The sequence below is a fragment of the Callorhinus ursinus genome, unplaced genomic scaffold (genome assembly GCF_003265705.2).
Source record: "Callorhinus ursinus isolate GAN/ISIS: 27379988/994484 unplaced genomic scaffold, GSC_fseal_2.0 scaffold24, whole genome shotgun sequence".
In the NCBI taxonomy this organism is placed as follows: domain Eukaryota; kingdom Metazoa; phylum Chordata; class Mammalia; order Carnivora; family Otariidae; genus Callorhinus; species Callorhinus ursinus.
The window spans coordinates 16,222,456-16,239,256 of NW_027397086.1; the positions used below are offsets into that span (position 1 = coordinate 16,222,456).

General features: G+C 53.5%; 1 protein-coding gene across 14 annotated transcripts in view; it reads right to left on the reverse strand.

The window, feature by feature from the left end:
- Positions 1–16,801, reverse strand: part of COL27A1 (collagen type XXVII alpha 1 chain) — a 135,884-nt gene that overhangs the window by 99,846 nt on the left and 19,237 nt on the right. For 12 of the 14 annotated variants that reach the window (XM_073905865.1, XM_073905862.1, XM_073905861.1 and 9 more), the window contains exons 4-7: positions 16,534–16,587; positions 12,471–12,524; positions 2,529–2,582; positions 1,008–1,061 (exon numbers count right to left, since the gene is read on the reverse strand). In XM_073905865.1, coding sequence (XP_073761966.1) covers positions 1,008–1,061; positions 2,529–2,582; positions 12,471–12,524; positions 16,534–16,587 — 216 coding nt within the window. The remainder of the gene's footprint in view (positions 1–1,007; positions 1,062–2,528; positions 2,583–12,470; positions 12,525–16,533; positions 16,588–16,801) is intronic. The other 2 variants (XM_073905859.1, XM_073905863.1) reach the window with 2 other exon arrangements.

Genomic DNA, 16,801 nt, shown 5'->3' on the forward strand with positions numbered 1-16,801 from the left:
CCTGCAGGCTTGCCTGAGCCGGGACCCGGGGGCCTCCGTGTAAATGGCTTTGCCAATTTCCCAACTGCACAGAGGCTCTTCCTTAGTTGAGAAAAGATGCTTCTCCCTGCTCAGGTGAGCTGGTCCCTCTTGGATGGGGACTCTTGGGCCTCCGTGGACATCTGCTGAGTGCAGGGAGCCCTGTAGCCCTGGCAGGAGCGAGTCAGGTCTGCTTTTCCCGTCTCCTGCCACCTCTGCTAGGCTCCCACCCCCATGCAGAGCAAGACCACCACGGGCTGCTTTATGAGCCGGCACTGGAAAGAGACTTTTCCACTCACACCTCGTCCATCAGAAAGTGCTGGAGCATGGAGGGGAAGTGAGTGGCGAGAGGGAGTCCCTGTGTTCTCTGAGCCAGAAAATACCATGTTTCCCCAGCTCACAGACAGCCATAGACTCCTGTCTGGGTCTGGCCTCTTCAGATTTATGCTCTGGCCTGCTCTGGCCATGGAGGGTGGAGAAGGAGATGGAGGAGACGTGATGCTCCAAGTACCACTGGGACCCTCAGAGCAAGGACAAGATGGAGCCAGGAGACACCACATCTGTCCAGACAAGAGCCAGATGGCCCAGAGAGCGGGTGCCTGCAGCCACAGTGAGGAGCCAGGGCGGAAGCTGAAGACGTGGCCCTAGGCCGACAGACCTCCTGGAATCCCCGTCAGCCATCCTGCAAAACGTAGTCGACCCTTGGCCTGCATTGTCCTCCCCATCCCCCAAGCCCATTTCCTGAACACCTACTATGCACAGGCCCTGTGCTAGGCTCCGTAGGGAGAGGGCCAAACCAGACTGGCACGCCCTGGTCGGTCTAGACTTCCTTGAGCAGAGCAGAGGCTGTTGGACTGAAGGCTGCGGTTCCAGGAGGACTGTCTGGAATAGGCACAAGCGTGCTTGAGACCTGAAGGATGACAGACCTGGGCCAGGAAGCTAGACAGAAAGCCCACTGGACAAGGCAAAGCACTGAAAGCAAGGTGTACCTTTCGTCCAAGAGGTCCTGGATTCCCAGAGAGCCCAGGCAAGCCCATGTTGCCCTGCAAAACACAGACAAAGGGGTGAGGCGGGGGGGGAACAGGGGCAGAGACACTCGTGAAATGGCAAGCGCGTCCTCGCTTGGCCAACTGTCCGCAAACAGGACTCCTGGAGGCCCAGAGGCCTCTGAGGGAGGTGAGGGCAGCCAAGTGGGCAGGTACCCAGCAACTCCCCGCTAACCCAGACCCTCCCCTTGATCTACTTTATACCCTGGATATTGGTGCAGGATACCATTTAGGGCACGGGGTCTGCTGCTAAAACTGTGTTTGAAAACCACTGCCCCAGGGGACACACAACTTGTCTGTCCCGTTCCAATTTGCTCTCTCTCTCTGCGTTTCTGAGACTCCCTTCCCTTCTGCCCATTCCTCCTCCTGGCTGGGCATGGGGGATAGTAGGGGGCATTTCTGCCTTAAGACCTAAGAACGGACAAGTCAGGAGCAAGAGAGAAGCCCGGGCCTCTGGACTTTGTCAGACCTGGATACAAATCCTGCTCTGCACCCGACCAGCTCTGTGACCTCCAGCAATCACCTGCCTCTGAGGCCTCTCTGTTTTCTCATCTGCAAGCTGGGCCTGTCTGTCCTGCATTATAAGGTTTCGACGAGGAGCACATCAGAGTGCATGGGGATGTTTACACCTAGCAAATGTTTGCTGCATGAAAAAATGATCCCGTGACGATATGAAGGAATGAGCTACCTAGGTCTTGGGGAAATCAAAGGGACCTGAGTCTTCTACGTGCCTAAGCACAGGAGGCTGGTTTGAGAAGCAGTGTTCTGTCTGTCAGGAGGGCTCTTGGGCTCGTGTCCAGAATGAGCCAGACAGACTCGAGTGTTCCTTCCAGGATATGTATGTCTGAGTGCTGGGGGTCTTACTTAGAGTCTGGGTTCCCCTGTTCCTGCCTGTCCTGTGCTCCTTCCAGGCCCCTTAATCAGTGTTGGGGAGATGCTTCAGGGATGGATGAAGTCCTCTGGCCTAAGTGTTCTCTTTTCCACGAGAAACTTCTGGTCCCATAGCCCTCCAGAGTTAGGGAGCCTTGAATCTCTGGCCCGATCCCTTCCCATCTCCTAGAAATCCACAGACCTGTCCACTCAGATTAACCTCAGAGGGGCTTTTGAATGTTTTTGGAAGCTTCCTGGGTGTATGCTAGCAAAAAGCTTCTGGATGCCAAAGGCCACCTAGAGGGTCCTACAGAAATGCAGGAAATTACACAAAAGGTCACTCACCAAGGGTGTGTCCACAGGCAAAACATTTGTCAGTCTGATTGGTTGCACCCCCAGAGAAAATACAGGGAATGACTTTGGGTTTGGCACAGGGAGAGCTGAAGGACCTCAAGAAAAGCACCAAACCACACTCTTCCCTGGCTACTTGGCCACCTCCTGCCTCTGACACGCAGCGGCCTCTGCCGGGGCATGGCGGTTTCCCTACTGTCCACCCCTCCATTTCCCTCGATGCTGGGGTCCCTGGAAACCTACCTTCGCCCCATCAAGGGCCTTTCCTGGTGAGAGCCCTGGGTCCCCTTTCTGTCCCTGAAAGAAAAACAATTCTTTCTAGAGTTGTCTAGAGAGGCTATCTCCCCACAACCTCTGCTCAAAGTCCTGTCCCCTACTAAAACGCCCTCCCATCCATCCTCCCAGTCACACACCTCCGGGGGGGGGGTCTCCTCCAGTTCCAGTCCTCCCTGCACTAACACCCTCCATGGCTCCCACTGACTGCATGATGACACCTCCAAACTCCTCCTTTGGCGTCCCGTGTCTTCTATCATCTGGTCCCACCCATCCTCTGCAAATCTGGCTCTCTTTCCAGTTGGCAAACCCACAGACAGGATCCTTCTGCTCCTCGCCAGACCACAGAGCCCATTGTCAGCCACGCCCTACAGTTCTCTGCTGCCAGGTCCTGGCTCAGGCCATCACCCCTGCCTAGAAAACCATTCCTCAAGTAGCATTCACCAAACCATAGACATTCTTCAAGATGCAGCTGGAATGTGTCCTCCCAACCAGCCAGTAGATCTCTGGTGACCAGTCCGTGCATGTGTGTTTCTAGGACTTCCTCCTGACTTGTTCCCCTGGGCTCTCAGAGTGCTTCTGAGAGATGCATCAAAGAAGCATGCCCGATTCTTCTTGGATTTCTAGTACGCTCACCTCACTGTTCTCTATTTACCGAAGGTCAGTGCGGCAACACTCACTTATGTCTGCACACAGCCCCTCACCGTGTGCAGCACCCTGGTCTCACGAGATCCTCACAATAGCCTGATGAAGCGGGCAAGAGAAGTGTTATTACCCCCCCCATACATTTGGGGAAACTGAGGCCAGGCGGAGGAAAGGGACTGTCTAAGGCCCCAAGTTGAGGCCCTGGCAGAGCTAAGACAGACCCCTGAGGTGTGTGTTCTGGGATGTCCTGGGACCCGATGAGTTAGAATAGGCAGTAAATCGGGGAGAAACCAATAAGCAGCGGGTTCCCAGTCAGAGACAAGCACCCTTTGTGCTTAGCATATGGGAGAGTCTCCGTCACAAGGCTCAGGGAAAGGACCTGAGGGGTGCACCAGCTGCATCTCTTACAGGGCTGCAGAGTGGTCCTGGCTGCCAGCCTGCTTCTCTGGCCCAACATGGCTCAGTTACTCAGAAAACAGTCCTTTGGAGAGGCAGTCCACCCTGATGTCACCTTCCAAGAACCCCTGATCTCTATCCCTCATGCTCACTCCCACGCTCCCTCCCCAAGCTGGGCCCTGAGTCAGAAGTCCTGGGGTGAAGGCAGGGAATCCCAGAGGGACCTCGGGCAAGTCACCTCACTTCTCTGAGCCTCCATTTCCTAGCCTTAAAATGGGAGCTGCACAGCACGCACACACAGACACAGGCACACACGTGCGTGAGGGCACACACACACACCTGCTCACACCTGCACGCAGATGCACGCACATACATGCACACATTCACACGTAGGTGTGTGCATACACATTCTCTCACACATAGGTGCACGCACATGGGCACATTCACACATACACGCGGTGCATGTTCCCATACACACATGCACACGGGTGCATGCAAACACATGCACATGGGTGTATGCTCACACACGCACACGGGTGCGTGCGCACATGTGCACAGGTGCATGCTCACACACACGCACGCGCGCACACACATCCACCAGCATCTTAGGTTTCTTGGCAAGGAGCCAGTGAGATAATGGATGTGACACATGGGAGAGGTGGTTTGGCCAACTTTAATTAATTCCCATTTGGTTCCTTTCTTCATCAGAACCCAGCCCTTCCAAATCCTCGCTCAGCTGCTCTCCACGAGAAGTCATTGCATTCAAACTGGACAGAGCCTTAAAGAGGGCAGGTCTTCCAGAGCCACCTACTCCGTGCCCAACACTGTGTCCATTCATCCTCTTAACACCCGCTGGTTGCAACTCAGGACCAAGCCGCAGGTACAGAGAGGCCGGATCACTGCCTGGGCTGACACACAGGTAAGAAGTAAGGTCTTCCCAGGTCTGGCTAGTGCCCGCTCCCTCTGACTTCGAAGCACTCATTTACTCGTTTATGAATGAGAAGGCTGGATGCTTTCCAGCACTCCAGAATGACCAGATGACAGCCTCCCCAGGAGGGAGACCAGCCCCTCCTTGTTGGAACGCCAACTGCCCGTCCACCTGGGCCCCTCCAGGTCACTTCCGCAGAACCCACCCTCTGGGATCTACCACCTCGCTTGGCCGCCCCTCACACACATCTCCCACCCTTGGCTCCTCACAAGCCCCGCTCCGATGCCTTTTATGTCCATAGCGCGAGTGCAAAGCCAGGCTCAGGGCTACCAAGGATTCCAATGGCCAAAAATGGGCGGCAGCTTCTCCCCACCCCGCCCTTGCCCACCTCGGTCTGCAGCTGGTAGAGCAGCTGGGCTTGAAACGGGGTGGGCCTCTGTGTATCCTGCTCTGTCATTTTATAAAGGGGGAAGCTGAGACCCCCAGAGATGATGGACTTGCTCCCTTGTCTGGGTTCCTTACCTGAGCCATTTTCATTATTTATGGATTTCTCTCTGCATTCTCAGCAGCCAGCACAGTGCTTGGGATGTAATCCCTGCCCAAGGACAATAGCCACAAATATAGATACATATTGAACATCTACTCTGAGCCAAGCTTCGGGGTGAATACAGAGAATACCGCAGGGCGACACAGTTCATGCTCATGGGGGACTCTCAAAGGAGAAACCAGAGACCAGTAATGATACTCAGCACTAGCATTTACTGGGTGCTCTTCTGAGCCCTGGACACACAAATCTGTGAGGTAGCAACAATCACCATCCCATTTCACAGATGAGGAAACTAAGGCACAAAGAGGCTAAGTCACTTATCCAAGGTCATACAATTTGTAAATGGGACTTAGACTCAGGCAGTCTGGTTTCAGAGCCTAAGCTCTTCACATTTCAGTACACTACAGATCAAAAACTACCATCCAATGATAAGTGGAGTAAGGAGGACATCATGGAGAACTTGACCCAGACTGAGGGGAAATCCCTGAAGGGAGTTCCAGCTAAGCTCAGGCTGGAGGAAGACAAGGAGGGAGGCAGATGAACTTTCAACTCCAGGGATGCCTGGGGCACCCCTAGTCAGGTGAAGGTGTGACTTCTGGAATGGAGAAGACTATATGTCTTCCCAGCCAGACTCCTACAGATTCCCCAGTGAGAGAGAGAAGGAATATATAAAGTCTAATTAATTGGTTACACATTGGTTAGAATGAGAACCTGGTTGCCAACCGAGCTCTCCAGCCAACGAGCCTGTGTGACCCTGGGCAAGCCCCCTTCCCTGTCTGCATGGGGAATGGTACTCCCTCTGGACTAGTTACCAAAGTCTCTGGGAACTAGAAGGCAGATGGGAAGGTATATCCTTAACGATAAATGCTACAAATATAGTGGGAGTGGGGACTATGTTAAGCTCCTTTTCTGCAGGTAGGATTGGGAAACAGAGGAATAGAGGGCTCTGAATGGCTGAGGTCTAGAGAGCGACTGACACAAGGGAGGAACACATCATGAAGGACTGGGAAATTCTGGGCCAGAAGTCCCCTGTGTAAGTCATCTCCAATCCAAGTACCCAGCACAGGGCCTGGCCCAGAGGAGGCATCATAAAATATTTCACAAACGAGCAAATGAATGAATAGACTCTCAAGAGACAACTCTAAGGCTGGGATTGGCTCAGACTGGCTTCCTCTGAAGATAACCTGGGCCTCCCACTATCACTATGTCATGTGTTTAGAAGTTCTGGCCAATGCAATAGGGTAAGAAAAACAAATGAGACAACTAGCCTTTGAGGAAAAGGAGACAAAAATATGTACTTTTTTGCAAACAATACGAGGACCTGTCTAGAAAATACAGGAGAACCAATTGAAATACTGTTAAAATCAATAAAATCATACAGTACAGGGTGTGGTTATAAAATAAACACAAAAGTACAAAAATACAAAAGTCAACAGTCCTCGTCAGTAGCTGACAGCCAGCTAGAAAATGGAATGGGGAAGATATTTCACTCATAACAGCAACAAAAATACAAAATTTCTAAGCATAAACCAGAGCTGTACAGGCCTTATGCAGTAAAAGCTATAAAAGTTTACTAAGAGATGTTTAAAAACTCAACCAAATGAGAAGACATGCCATGGTTTTTGATAGGAAAATGTAGTATTTTAAAGCTGTTATTTCTTCACAAATTAATATGCACATCTAATACAATTCCAATAAAAATCCCAAGGATGTTTTTAAGAAAATTATTAAGATGGGCATAAAGTTCATCCTACAGAATAAATAGCCAGAAATATTTTAAAAGAACAAGGGGAAAAGACATATAAAGATCGTAGATGTCATATAAAACAATATTTTAGCACAAAATATACAAACAGAGCAATGAAATATATTCGACTGGCCAGGAACAGACCCTGGTCTATCATACAACAATCAGTAGAGTCAAGGTTATTTAATAAATGGTTAACTATTGGGAAAAAAAATAAAGTTACAGCCCCATCTCATACCCACCCCCCATGAAGATTAATACCAGATGGTTTAAAATCTTTAAGAATACAAATGAAACTATGAAATGACTAGGAATATAAATAAATGCCTATTTGATCATGTGGTGGGAAAGAAATGTCTAAGTATAAAAATGAAGAACAATAAATTTTATATATGGGTGGAACTCTCTCCAAACTATCTGACATAAGTTCCTAATAAGTAAGTGTTAGCTGTTATTGTTAGTCCAAAAAAAATACATAAAATTTTTACTTGTGAATATCATCATGAATACTCTTAATAAGCAAACAGCCAAACTGGAATATATTCATAAGGTGGATGAAGCCTGCATAATCTTAATATTTAAATATCAATAACTGCACGAATACATAACAAAAGACAGCATTCATAAATGATAAAATCAAATGGAAAACAGATGTAAGAAAAGCATTCTTCTTCTGGATGATCAATGAACTGAAGTGAAAACAATAAATTGTCTTTTTAAAACATCCTCCTCTGATGCTAGCAACAGCCTGAATTGGTTCAATCTTTCTAGAAGGCAACTGCTAATAAAACAAGTAAACCCATAAAGCACTTATGTGCAGGGCATATTTTAAATTATTCGTATTTATGTATGTGTGCATGTACGTGTACACACATCTATATCTGTGTGTATGCATATGCCATGTATGTATAGGTTAACATATATTATGTTACAAAATTCTGATTTCTTTATTTTGATTAAAAATATATATATGTTAGTTATACATAACTCATATATATAATATATACATACCCAAACATATGTATAATATATATGTTACTTAATCTACAGAGGAAGGCGATAGAGCTATGGAGCAAAAGTGCCTTGCAGCTAAAAGTACATACAGGCTGTGGAGTTAGGCAGTAGAGGGTTCAAATCCTGTCTCTGCCACTTATCAGAAATGTGACCCTGGGCCAGTTACTTAGCCACTTAGACCTTAGTTTTTTTATCTGTAAAATGGGGGTGATAACATCTACCCTACAAAGTATGTAAAGCTCTTGGCCAGTCCCTGGCCCAGTCCTCAAAAGGCACTCAGTGCTTATCATTGGGCAGGGCCATTGCAGGCAGCTTACTTTCTTCTTGATACTTTCTAGACTCTTCCACATTTTCCTTAATGAGCACGCCCTACCTCTGTCATCAAAAGAAGGGGAAGGGGAGGCTAGGGCCTGAGAACCCTGTAGGCTTTCTCCACCTCAGCACCCACCAGTTCTGCTAGCAGCCACCTGGCTCCACCAAGTCTGCTCCTTCCTGCCCACCTATCTCCCCCCAACCCCCCACCCTGGTGCCTGAGGGCCCATAATAATCCTGGGTAATTCACTGCACACTGAGCAAAGCCATACCAGGGATGGAGCGGCCGCCTGCCAAGAAGAGTGGGGTCAGGCGCCTTCTCCTCTGGCATGGGCAGCACTGGTTTTCCCGCACAGCTGGAGCCCCGCTGCCTCTGGCCCAGAGCCCCTCACCTGCCCATGGCCCTGCATCCCACCTGCCACATCAGCATCCCCAGCAGGGCACCTCTGGACTTCCCCGCTGGCTGCCGGCCAGGCCCTGCTTCTCAGGCTGCCTGAGTGGCCTCTGCAGACCTCATCCGATCGTGTCACCTCTGCTAAAAACCTTTGCGTGTCTTCCTGTTGCTGCTTGGATGAAGTCCAAAAGCCTTACCACTGCCTACCAGGCCTGCTGCCTGACCCGGCCTCCTCCCGACCCTGTACCTTGTCCCCTGCTCTACTTCAGACCTTAGTTTAACCCATCTGCCCTCCGGGAAGGTGCACCTCACCTCCTAGACCAGCCCAATCCCCACTGTGTTAGGCACCCCATGCCTCTCATGTAGAGCCATGATCATGGCATAATTCTGCATTTATCAGTGTGATTAGCTTGTTTCCACGAGGGCAGGGACTGTCCTTGCTGAGGCACCGGGGCCCCAATACAGGGCCAACACCTTGCCCGTGCTGACCCTTCCACAGGCCAGTGCTGCTCTAAGTGACTCGGTTACTCCTCGTGACAACTCAAGGGGGCAGCGACTCTTTCCCTCCATTTTCTAGATAAGGTAACTGAGGCACAGAAAGCTGAAATAATGTACCCAGAGTCACAGAAGTAGGAGGTGACAGAGCTGGGGTTTGAACTTGAATCATCTGGCTCCAGAGTCCGCGCTCTTAACCTCTGCCCTTCCCTGCAGCAGCAAGTATGGGTCGGTTGGCAACATGAATCAATCCAATGACTCAACATTGGGCCTCCAAGGTCAGCCAATGCTGTCCTCCCCGGGGGCTGGCTTCTCTGCTTCATTCTCAAAGTCCTTGATCTCGATCCCATGTGGCAGCTGACCCTCCCTCTTCCTGATGGATCTGAACGTGGGGTGTACCGGCCTATGGCACGTGGATAAGGCCTTGGGGTCTAGGGGAGGCAGGTTGCCCTGTAACAGGTGTCTTCCAGCAGGCAAACCTAAGGATCCCAAAGACAGTCCTGCCAGTGCTGGTCACCGCCAGTGATCCTTGGCGTCTTTGTGACCTCAAGTCCTTCATTTGATCCTTCTCCCCTTCTTGATTCTCCTCAATCCTGGTCTCTCCTACCCCTCAGTCTTTATCCCACAAGGCCACGAGCTCCTGAGGGCTCCATAAGCTCACTGAAGCAATGAGTGCACAGTGACCCATCCAGACAAGGTGCAGGCTCCCTGCCACCTGGGCACACTCTCCCGTTTGGCTGATTTCTCCATCAACAGCACGTAGTAGGCGCTCAATAAACATCTGCTGACTGAAGGAGATGACTGGATGGGAGGCCCCACGAGCAGCTCTAGAAGCCAACATCATGTACAAGAAGGAGAAGCCAGCACAGGGCCTGGGGGAGGCCAGCCCTCCAATCCTACCAGGTCGCCTCCCAGGCCCAAGGGGGATCTGAGACACAGGGAGGACCCTCTCCCCAGAATCACACCCCCCGGGTGTAGATACACAACATTCTCTTCCAACCTCAGCTCCGTCAGGAAATTCCGTCCCAGGATAGCGTCTGCTTTAACCTTGTTCTGGGCACGCCCCAGATCAAGGGCAGCCCAGGACCCAAGCCCAACAAACTGGGGTCTCCCACCCAACTGGCCGGTCCTGGGGCCACCTCTGCTCACCTCTGGGCTGCAGGCCAGGTGTCAGGCAAAGGGCATGGCTTTTCCCCTTGGAGTTTTATGCAAGCGCTACTGGAAGAAGCAGCCTCCCATTGCAGTGTATTTTCTGGAAACTACACCCTGGTCTGTTATACCCAGAAGCAGGCAGGCATCCTGTCCAGGAGAACCCATGTCCACACGCTCCAGCTACACGTGGCCGCAGGAGGAGGAACCACCTGCTAGGTACAAACCTCACTCACCACCCCCAGAGCTGCTTCTCCAAATGGAGGGAGAAGTGGCACGTCTGTTGGCAGGGTGGGAGTGGGCTGCAGGCCAGACTGGGGCTGCTGCGGGGCCTGGGGCTGGGGCCCTGCCGTGTGGGGCCAGCATGGAGCCACTGGAACATCTCCTGCCACAGAAGCAAGGGATCAATCTGGAAGCTGGAGGGGGCGGAAAAGAACAGGCGGGAGCGGGAGGGAACGGAAGGATTAGACAGTCCTCCAGCAGACCAAGAAAGGTGTGTTCCTGAGCAAACCTGGCAGTTCAGAACAGCTGTGGATCCTCAGCATCGTGATGTACCCTGGGGCCTGGGAGGCCTGAGGCCTGCGCTGAGCAGAAGTCCCCAAGGGGGCTCCCCCTCTCCGCCTGGTCCCCAGGGGGGCAGGTCCTGCAGTCATTTCCTAGACGGCACCTTAATGTGCCAGAGCCTTAATTTCCCTATCTGTTTATGGGTACAGTATCTCCACCCGTCTCTTTAGGTCTTTGTGGGGATTGAATGAAGACAAGCTACATCAAGTGCATGCACAGGGCATAGTGCCCACAGTAAGGCCCCATATATGGGCGATTATTATTGTCCGTGTTTGCCCAGGAAGACAGCTCTGTTATCTTTGCCCTGTTAAAACCAGAGCACTTCCAGGCACTTGCTGGCCACGGGGCACCCGAGGCCTCTGTGCTTGTTCTGCAAGTAAGGACCCCAGCCCAGCCCTGGCCGTGTGTCCCAAACACCCAGACAAGCTGGTGGGCGCCAGAGCTGGTCTTTGGAGGCTGCATGACCTGGGGACCATTGGTTCCCTCAAGCCACTGCATCTGCACAACGGGCTTAGCAAAGAATGACCTTGGGCCTGGCCATCCTGGCTACCCCACAGAGGACAGGCTGGGCCGGGCAGTGTCCTAGCCAGGAGCTCCTCTGGCCTCCCTCCAGGCCTGCTTCACACTCCTTTGGCACAGTCCCTGCGCTCTTGGCTTCCCTGACCTTGCAACTTCTTTCCCCTCCTCCCGTTTCTCCAGCCATTCCTGGAGACTTCTCCCCATGACCTAAATGTTGCTGGCCTGGCACGCTTTTTGGCGCTCTGGCGGCTTGCTGCAAGCACAGCCCTGGACAGCCCTGTTCGCTGCGGGAGCACCAGGAACAGACCGGGCTGCTCCGGGGCTGGGGCTCCCAGCATGCATCAGGGCACCGCGCTCTCTGGTCTCTGGGATCTCATCGTAAAGTTAACCGGAGCGTTCCAAGAGGGCTCCCTGTGGCAGGTGGCATCTCTGTGCCATAGTCTCCACCCCCCCCAAGGCTCATCTCCAGCTCAGCGCTCTGCAGAGAGCTTCAGAATTGTCTGTGTCCATGTATCGTCTCCACCTGGCAGGGCTCCCAGTTCCCAGATGAACATCCTCGCCTTCCTTCTCCAGGGTGGCCCGGTTGGGTCACCGAGGCTAACACCACCGTGTCACTGGTCTCTTATCGCTCACCCATAGCCACATCCTCTCCCCCCCGCCCCCCTCCACATCGTGAATGCATTCGCTTCCCCTCCTGCCCCTCCTCCCACACCTCTGAGCTGGCTGGGCTAGCCGCATCCCTCCTCTGCCCCCACCCTCGGGGTCTCCCTGCCTCTGCTCTGGTCCCCGCCTCCCGTCCACGTCCACATGACATCCAGCCATCATTCCCAAATAGGACCATGTCCCTCAGCTCAAAAGATGACACACCTCCCAGGATAAGTCTGAAGGCCCAGTAAAATTTCCATCCTAGTCCGACATTCAAGGCCTTCCCTATTTAGGAGCAAATGACCCTTCCTCCTGCTCTCCTTTGAGGGCTCTAGGTTCCAACTGCCCTTCTCTCCCTAATCCCCCCAAACCAGAAGCTCCGCTCTCGAGTCCTAAGTCCTCACTGTGTGACCACCTGGCACTTAGAAGGCGCTCAGGGGGTGTCTGTGGCACAGAGGCCTTTCCACCAGGGGCCCCCTAGGAAGCACCCCAAATGTAGCCCCAACCCCAGCACCCACTCCATGGCCCTACCCCCAGGCCCCACAGCAAATACTCACTTTGGCTCCAGGAGGACCGGGGAGGCCTGGATTTCCATAAGGCCCAGGAGGACCCTGAAAGGGAAAAGAAACAAAGAGGTGAGGGAAAAATGGGGGTCACCCCACTTACACAGCAATGCCTTCCACCCGCTGGGTCTTCTCAGCTTAGCCATGTCTTAGCGGGACTGTCATGGCGGCCTACCTTTAGGGAGGGTCCCCTCGATGCCTGCCCTGCACTAAACACCTGTCATGCATTCCCTCATTTTACTCTACTAACCCACCAGGCAGGGGCTATCGTTATTCCTATTTTGAAGATGGAGCCGGTGCTCAGAGGGGTTGAGAACTTTCTCAGGTCGCTCAGCTGCTCGGGGGCAGAGCTAGAGGTCAACCTGAGATGTGTGACTTCGGAGCACAAGGCCTCGACCTCTGAATTTTACTTTACTGCCTCTCGGCTCTCTCCCCCCAGCCCAGCAGCCCTTCCAAGGCTAGCTCCCCGGGGCTCAAAGCGCACTTAGCTACCTTCTTCCCTCCACCACTGCTCATCACTTTGGCCTGGGCCGTTCTCATCATGTGTGCCTTTCCCACCCATCCCCACCAGCTGCCACCCGCCCCGTCCTTCGAGGCCTGGCTCACATGCCACCTTCTCGAGGGCATCTTCTAGGACTTCTGCCTAAAGGCACCGCTCCCTTTTGACTCCAACGGGACTGTGGTGTGAGCCTTTGGAGTTGAGAGCCCAGTGAAGGGAGGACTTGGCGTCTTCTGAACAAAGGTGCCTCCCTCCTGTGGCCACAGCCCAGCCAGAGAGCTCTCCCTTAGGTTCCTACGAGCTCTGAGCTGACAGGTCCTCCGGGGGCCTTGGAGCAGCTAGCAAGACTGGACCCAGAGAGTCCAAGAGTCTTGGCCAAGTCACACAGCAGAGAGGTGGCCAAGGGAGGGCTGGGACCCAGGCCTGTTGGCTTAGGGTCTAGGGCTTTTTCATGGCACTCGATTTTCCCAGGTCCTATCTGAATCCTAAAGAACAGCTAGAGCCTATTATGTCCACTTTTCTCCAGCAAGGGCCCTGGGGTAGGGTCCTGCAGCCAGTAATATAAGCAGGGCCTGAAGAGCCGGGTCATTCCCGAGAGTCTTTGTCCAGCAGGAATAATCTGGGGTGTTGGGGGTGGGGAGGGGCGCCTCGAGAAGCCCAGTGGTGCCCCACCACACCAGCTTCTAGACACACTTCCCTTGTCCCTGGCCCCTCTTGACTCATCTGGCTAGCTGTGTATGAACTTGCTTCCTTCCTCCCTCTCTGAAGCCAACTTTCCAGCTGCAGCCTGTCACATTCCAACCAAGGCACCTCCCTCTTCCTTGATGCCTGAACAGGGACCCTCCCCTTCTCCAAACACGTCAAAAAGGAACAGTGTTCAGAAGCTCACTCGACCTGGGGAATTGAGAACGGTGTCACTGGCGACCCTCCCTCTAAAATAACCCGCTTTCCGGCCCTCTCCAGCATTCCACCGAACATGGTCAACCTGGCACATGGATGTGACCTGGAACCAGCTGTGAGCACCCCCCTTCCCCAGCCTCGCTCTCCACAACAGTCCTATGAGTAACTAGGACCCCCAGTGGTCTCTAAGGAATCTGGAAGACCTGAAATGCTCACCCCAGCCCAGGCTCCTGGGGTCTAACCTCAGAGCTCAGACGGAATCGGGCATAAGTTGGGTAGGCATGTTTGAGGAGGGGCCCCTGACCAGCACTCCAGAAACAGGCATGGGCTGTGGGAGGCCAAGGGTGGCTACCTTCTCCCCAGTTGTGCCCCCAGCTGCCCCAAAGATGGCGGGCTGGAGCACTCAGCTACCCCGTCTGCAGTGTGTGGAGGTGGGGGCTTCCTGCTTCCCCACCCCCACCTCCCCACCCCTCTCCAGCCACTGCCTTGCAAAGAAACGGAGCACATAGTTGACTGGGAGCCAAGCAGACCAATTCTATAAATGCTGCAGCCCAGAAAGCCGGGTATGGGGAGGGCCCAGGGATTCCCCAACAGCCTTCCACGGGCTGGGGAAGTATGTGGAGGTGGGAAGGGGCAACGCTACTGAGCTTTGGGCGACCTCAGGTAAGGCCCTGCCACTCCCTAAGCCCCAGAGCCATCATTCGGGCAGAGAGGAGCTGGATGGTCTACTTTTTGCACTCTACTATCTCTGGAATTTTATGATCTATGGAATTTCCAGCCTAGAAAGAGGATGATGGCGGGGGGGGGGGGGGGGAGAGCACACAGGAAGCCTGAGAAGGACGTCGGGAGAGTCATTCCCTCACTCATGGAATTTCACAGCTGGGAGGAACCTTGGAAATATGGTTCCAAGGAAATGCCTTGGAAAATCCTGAGCGGACCCCACGCTTTATAGATGGGAAACTGAGGCCCAGAGAAGGGAAAGGATTTGTCTAAGATCATACAGCTTCTGAGGGGGGCAATGTTGTTGACTCCCTGGCTAGAACTCTTCAGCAAACCATTTGCCCGGCACCTGCTGCATGCATCGTGTGAGAAAGAGAAAGAAGCAGGGCCTGGCTCTGGCCCAGAGGGGCTTGTTTGGGTAGACAGATAAAGCAGCACAATAGATGGTTAAGACCACAGGTTCTGGGTTCAGACTGTCTGGGTCCAGTCCTCGCTCCAGCATGGACTCTCTGGTTGACCTTCTCCAAAGTAACCAAACCTTTCTGAGCCTCAAGTTTCCTCGCCTGTAACATGGGGACAACATCGGAACCTATTTCTCGGGACGGCTGGGCTGGTGGGATGAGATCACACACAGGCAGCTCCGCCAGCAGGGTTCAGCAGTCTGTGCGAGCTTTAGGAAAGTGGTGCACGGCATCCAGAGCAGCAGACAAACTGCTGCAGGAACTCGGAGAAGGGGGCGGTCATCAGAAAATGAGGTGACATTTGATCTCAGCAGGGGACGGAGGAGGAGCTTCAAAGAAGGTCAGGTCAAGAGGCTGACCCGAGTAAAGGTGCAGAGGAGGCGTTCGGATGGACAAACTGCCTGCTAAGTCAAAGGGCCTCAGCCTGGTCCCAGACGGCAAGGTCCTGTGGCCAGCAGTAGCCCTGATACGTCTGTGGTCCCCAGCTCTGGGTATGTGCTCCATGGAGACTCTGGAGCCAGGAGGAAATGCCGCATCAGACAACAGATTCCAGAGCCCTGGGCCCAGAGAGCACAGGGCCAGGTCTGGAGTAATTGCATAACCAGAACCATCCGCTGGGCTCCGAAGTAAAAATATGCCCCAGGCAGCTGTCTCTGCCAGAGCCTTGCCAGGCACCCAGCGTGGGAAAGGCTGATTCAGCCTGGGCACAGGTGCCAGGCGTCATGGGTCTGAGCCCTCTTGGGAAAAGGACAGATTTTTCTCCAAGGGGACCCCCAGGGGTGCCAGCATATGGTTCAGGGCCTGGGTTCCCATCCTGGCTCTTCCTTTTCCTATATGTTCGGTTTCCTCATCCCCGAAATGAGAATGATTATCCCGGCCCACAAGGGTCCTGGGGGGAGAGGGGCTCAAACAAGGCAGCGTTACATGCGTGCCAGGCATAACACGTAGGAGTTCCTTTTCACACCAAGACTAAGGCTAGCTCATCTTAGCCCCTGCGGCCCTGCGAAGCCATCCTCCCGCCTCTGATCAAACCTCTCAGCATGGGGCGCTCCCCTGCTACCTTGCCCGTGTCAGGATCCCCACCCCAGGATGGCCCTGCAGAGATGGGAAGATGGATACAAGGGCCGTGTCCTCCCAAGCCAGCTTTTTTCCTGGGCAGACACTGAAACCCATCAGCTCAGGAGATGTGGTCTGCAGAAACCCTTTCTCCACTCCAGGTTGCCAAGGGTGATACCCACCATGAATACCTGAAACCCTGTAAGAGGTCGTTGCTGTCCCCATGTCATGCCCATCCACACAGCGCCCCCCAAGAGCCCTAAGTCCACTCCAACGGACAAAATGGAAAATGGGCGCCTGCGAGGGGCAGGAAACAGCCTGAGGACACACGGCAAGGTAGCAGGGGAGCTCCCTTTAGGGGTAGGGGAACACAGGCCAAAGAGCCAACCGGAGCCCCAAAGGACAACGGGTGATCACTTACCCGAGGCCCCCGTGCACCAGGGGGTCCAGGGAGTCCAGGCAGCCCAGGGGGACCCTGAAGAAAAAAGCAAGAAGACAGCGTCAGTGCCAAGGGGCAGCAGGGAATGGGTTCAAGCAGTCGTTCCACAAGCCTGTCTAGAGCTCTGGGCATGGACACTCCGTGGCGGAGAAGAGGGGGTTCTCTGAGGTCCCCGCCTAAGGAACTCACGCTCTTTGGGGTTTTCAGGACTTTGCAGCTGCTGTTTCGTGGTCTTTGAAGTTTTCACCTT